At 43.3% G+C, this 5,752-nt stretch overlaps 1 protein-coding gene across 1 annotated transcript; it reads right to left on the bottom strand.

The window, feature by feature from the left end:
• Nucleotides 1-337: 337 nt before the first annotated feature.
• On the bottom strand, nt 338-5,455 carry GPR12 (G protein-coupled receptor 12). The gene has a single exon (XM_011999960.1). It carries the CDS (start codon nt 4,996-4,998, stop codon nt 3,994-3,996), a length of 1,005 nt encoding a protein of 334 aa, XP_011855350.1. The 5' UTR covers nt 4,999-5,455; the 3' UTR covers nt 338-3,993.
• Nucleotides 5,456-5,752: the final 297 nt, after the last annotated feature.

Below are 5,752 nucleotides of genomic sequence, written 5' to 3' on the forward strand. Positions count from 1 at the left end.
CCCGGGATCACGCCACTCTCCTGCCTCAGCGTCCCAAGTAGCTGGGACTACAGGCGCCCGCCACCAAGACCGGCTAATTTTTTTGTATTTTTAGTAAAGACGGGGTTTCACCAGGATGGTCTCGATCTCCTGACCTCGTGATCCGCCCGCCTCGGCCTCCCAAAGTGCTGGGATTATAGGCGTGAGCCACCGCGCCCGGCCTGTAATTTTTTTAGAAGACGGATTTGTCTGTGAATTCAAACCATGATGTATAAATCTATAAGTTTGTGATTCTTAAAATTCTAAACAGACATAGAGGTCCTAACCTTATATCGAAACATTCAATAATTATGACAAATTTTAAAGGGGACAATAAGGCAGTCTTTTCCTTTATTATACCAGGCATACAATCAACATAGAAACTTAAACATTATTCAAAATCACAACATAGTAGTCACTTAATACATATTTTAAATCTGAAATGGCAAGTCATCCTAATGTCATATTATCATATATTACTATAAAATAAAGTCAATCATTATTTTAATAATGGATTAAGCATTTAAAAAAAAGCGTAAGAAGTCTCCACGATATTTTTATTGGCACTAAGTATCTCTATTCTTCATCTGCTCTTTTAAACCTCTTGTTTCAATCCTATTTTAAATCCTGGGGGAGTCTAAGACTATTTCTGCATGGTCAAGTCAACCAAAGAATCCACCCCCCCTCCTTAATGTAGGCTCCCAGGCAAGGAGGGGCTCTACCTCCACCCTGCTTCCCCACCCCAGGTACTAGGAGGGAGGCGATCCCCTTAATCTTTAAAAACAAACTTCACTGATAGAAAGAAATAAAGAGTTAAAGGAATAAAAAGAAACAAAACCCTAGGTAGTCATAACTTGGATGACTAGTTTTGACTAATTCAGGATTCTGGTAAAGTAATGGAATTGTCCTAGTGACAAGGATAACTGTTTCTACTGGAAAAATATCAATTCCTTGGTAGCTAGAAACTTTAATTATGTGCAGTAAAAGATTGCCTGCTACCTCAGGACTGTTGGAAATAAGACAGTTTTCCATGAGGTCTTTGGTCCTGTTGCAAAGTTAATATTATTGGGTATACATATGCATAAATACATGCATACACACATGTACATTGAGATGTGTGCACATTTCAAAATAATTAGCTCCATAAGAAAAAAGAAACCTTGTAGAAAACCACATAAATGTCCAACATTTTTCACAATTTAAACAGTAAGGGCATGTTATTAGTTGAATTGAAAAATCTCTTAGCTGAAACTAGATGTTTTAAAAACACAGGCCAAAAGCAACCACTTAACTAGTGTAATTTTAAACAGGAAACTTTATGCCTTTTTTTTTTTTTTTTTTTTTTTTTTTGACAGAGTCTTGCTTGCTCTGTCACCCAGGCTGGAGTGCAGTGATGTGATCTTGGTTCACTGCTACCTCCTCCTCGTGATTTCAAGCGGTTTTCCTGCCTCAGCCTCCTGAGTAGCTGGGATTACAGGCACCTGCCACCACGCCTGGCTAATTTTTTTATTTTTTAGTGGAGACAGGGTTTTACCATATTGGTCACGCTGGTTTCGAACTCCTGACCTCAGGTGATCCACCTGCCTTGACCCCGCAAAGTGCTGGGATTACAGGCGAGAGCCACTGCGCCAGGCCAAGTTTTATGTCTTAAATGCAGAGCCAAAACTCTGCGACAGGAACATGTTACAAATCAGTTTCCACAGCCCTGGTATCCACTGAGGGATGAAAGCTTGCAAGGTACAGGGAAGGAGCAAGACTTAGACTTTGGAAAACCTGGCTTCAAATTCTGACTCTATCCTTGTGCTTTGTGGCCTCAGGCACATTTTTTATCTGCTCCTCTCTTAGTCTTAGTTTTCTCACCTATAAAAGTAGTAGTTTTGTGATTATAGTAAAACACGCAGCATGGGGCCTGGCACACATGTGGTCACAACAAGTACATATTATTCTCATTATAATTCTGACTATTGGAGATATGCAAATGGAGCCACTATTTTTTATAAAATCATCATTTATTCCTTTAAAACCTCATTATGGATATTTCCCAGCCCCTGTCAAAACCAACTTACCTTTGTCAAGTCTCCTATGGTGATGCTATTCAATTTTAATTAATTAAAAACAGACTCATCATGTTCAACCTACTAACTCCATCAAATGTTCAAAAGAAATGTTTTAAAAGCATCAATTTTATTAGATTGATCATACAGTGATATGTATTGAAAATTATTTCCCATTTCTTAAGTATTTCAGTCCCTCTCCTGCTTCCGTAAGTAACCTCAGCGAGGAGACGCAGATTCAAGTAGAGGATTTATTCACACGTGTGCTACATTAGGAGAAGCGCTGGAGAGAAGGCATCAGCATGCAGGACCCCCGGAATGGTCCTGAGACCACCCTGGGCATCACATCTGGTACAAACCAATGAGGTTAATTTATTACAAATGACTCCCCAACGACCCTGAAATACTGCTTTTGCTGCCATCTGAATGGGCTAAGTTGATATGCGGCCAAGAATTTTTTCCACTGATTATATAGACATAACTCTAAATCCATTGCGAACGGAGGAAAGATACCTGTGTCTACATTTGTCTGCATGAACAGAAAAGAAAACAGAGACACATTGATTTTACAATGTGTGTGAAGTGAATTCTTCTTTGCAATTTCCTGACTACATTCTTGCTCTCTGAAAACAAGCAACATGATTTTTATTGTGTATAAACTGGTTTTTGGTGAAAAGGAGTTAAAAGATTTCAAACTTAACTTTTCATCAACAGCCAATGGTCATTCTGTTTATGACCTTACAGGATATAGGTTATATATATCACAGTCATAGATGGATGCTGTGCACTCACAAACAAACCTAATCATTAAAACAGGGGACTGCCTGTTTCAAATGCATTATACACCACAGACAGTAGGAGCCAGAAAAAAACTTGGCCTATAATATTTATTCTAACTGTCTCAATCAAGAATAACTATTAATATATTCTTAGAGAGAGGAAAGGTGATTTTTTAAAATTCCATGATAATGTCACATTAGTTTTTTTCAGAATATATTAAAATAAATTTAATCTACTTTCAATTGCTATAATTAAGATTTTTTCCTTTTGTTTTCTGAAAAGAATCAGACAATAGCTTAAGAAACTACAATGGTAGATCTAATCAATCCTACTTCATATGAAAATCAAAACTTATTTCAGGATTCATTTTAGAAAGTACATATTGAAAAACTATATTGAAAAATGACCCGTTGGAATCTAGATTGACATGGCAACATTTGAAACTAGTGGCCTAGCTAACACAGTCAACCATGCAGAAGGAGTTGCAACATTTATAGAAATACCGAAAGAATTCTTGTGAACAGTAATTGCCGAAAGGAAAGAAAGAATGAATAAGAATGGTTTCAGGGTTGCAATGTCGGTGACATTACTGAGTTCATGTTAGCAAAATCAGGTCCCTTCCAAACACAATTATGTAAACTATTTGCATTGGATTGAAAGGGGTCATATTCTGTTACATACATGCAGCATTAAAAAATCTACCATCATGTAAAAAAAAATCGTCTGGAAAAAGTAAGTCTTTCTCAGTTTTCCTCAATCACTCAAATTTATTTTAAAGTCCAGGTAAAAACTCTGAAACTCATTGACTTTTTACAACATCATGGGCGTATCATATCCCTTCCTTTCCTACCCCCAATCAACCCTCCAAACAGAATATAAAAGGAAACCCCTGCCCCCAAGCAAAACAAAATAATATTGCGTGAAGATCTCAACAATATTTTTTTAGTGGTGAAAACACCGGTAACATTATTTTCACTTCAATTACTTAACTCATCTAAACGATGTCATTGCTTCACGAATGCTAAGTGCTCCTGTGGCTTGAGAGGGAATCCAATGCAAGGAATTCAAGGCAAGCATCTCAAACCTTGGCCAGGCAGTGGAAGTGCTTGGTAAATGCAGAGTCCTCCTGGGTGCAAGGGTGCTACACATCACTGGGCGAGCGCGCTCTCTGGGCGAGACTGGACGGGATGCAGCCGCAGCAAATAAGACAGAGCGCTTTCTGGATCTCTTGGTTTCTGAAAGCATATATGACAGGGTTGATGATGGAATTGTAGGTGGCGGGCAGGAGGGTGGCGTAGGTATAGATGGAGGGGTAGGTGTAATCAGCTATCAAGGAATAGAGGGTGAAAGGCATCCAGCAAGCAGCAAAGGTCCCCAGGATGATAGCCAGGGTGGAGACCCCTCTCCGGGTGGTCACATAGTGCGACGTGGCCAGGAAGTGGTGCTGTAGGGCTATCTGATGGGCGTGCCTCATCACAATCTTACAGATCTGGATGTAGAGCTGAAGCATGAGCGCAAACATGAAGAGGAAGGACACCGAGAGGATGGCCGCGTTGTTCTTGGTGAGCGGTCTGACCACGCTGCAGGTGGTCTCGTCTCGGAGGCAGTTCCAGCCCATGACGGGCAGCAGCCCCAGGCAGATGGAGGTCCCCCAGAGCATGACGAGCATGACATAGGTAAACGTGACCGTCCTCTCCGAATGGTACGTCAGAGCGTAGTACAGTGAGAGGTAGCGGTCAACAGTGATAGCCAGCAAGCTGCAGACAGAGGCAGAGAAAGAGGCGACAATGAGGCCGATGGTGACCAGCTTGGTGGCTTCTGACTGAAGCAGGTAGGCAAAAACAAAATTGATGATGAGTCCAATGCCGGCCAGCAGGTCTGCAAGAGCCAGGCTGCCTATCAGCAGGAACATGGGCGCTCGCAGGCTGGGGTTGTGGAAGATGATAAGGACCACAATGGCATTTTCACAGGAGATGAGGGTTCCCGAGGTACACAGGACAATGTCCCAGGGGTTGACTACGAGCTCAGGCTCTGGCTTTACGGCAGGAACCCGGGAGGAGACAGCAGCCGAGATGTTCTCCGCAGCAGCGGCATCTAAATAATCCCGAGGCAGCCCGCTTAAATTGACCTTCAGGTCTTCATTCATTTTAACCCCTGTCCTCTTCAACGAAAAGACAGGTTTTTTAATGTTTAAATGCAGCAGGGTGACGATCCGAGATCATGCAAAAGACACACAGACAGACAGAAAGCCAGCCCCTGCTCAGACACCAGTACCAAACGCCACAAGCTTCGGGAATGAGGAACTGTTGGGAAATGAAACAAAAGCCAAAGTGTCTGTGGTTTAAACCCCACAACACAAATGCCGTTTGGCACTGGGGAAAACACAGGGTAGGACTTCAAAACACCAGCGTGAGCGAGGCAGGCACACACGGACTCGCGGCGGTCTGTTTGCAAAAGCGCTGGGAATGCACATTGGAAAATCACATCTTGCATGCTGAAAACCAACAACTGTTTGACACCTGGGCTGCTGCCGAGAAAACCACGCGGCAGCGGCAGGTCTTGAGTCAGGGGCCGCCATCCTCGATGGAATATTTAAATCGCCTATTTCCATCGAACTCCCACCCTCCAAACGCATCCCCCACGCGCGTGCACACCCTCAAACGCACCCCCGACCGGAACAAAGAGGGGCTCCCAGACTCCCCCCCGTGCGCACGGAGCAGTCGGGAGGGCCACGAGAGGGAGGTGTGTGCAATGGAAGTACCGAGACAGACAGACAGACAGATGCCCATGCACTGCCTCCGCTCCCCTGGCAGCGGGGACTGGAGTCGGACGCGAGAGGGACAGACAGGGTGCGGGGACAGGCGGCCCGCGGGGGCGGGGGGGTCATCGAGGGGGTCACC

Source organism: Mandrillus leucophaeus, unplaced genomic scaffold (genome assembly GCF_000951045.1).
Source record: "Mandrillus leucophaeus isolate KB7577 unplaced genomic scaffold, Mleu.le_1.0 Scaffold61, whole genome shotgun sequence".
NCBI classification, from domain to species: Eukaryota; Metazoa; Chordata; class Mammalia; order Primates; family Cercopithecidae; genus Mandrillus; species Mandrillus leucophaeus.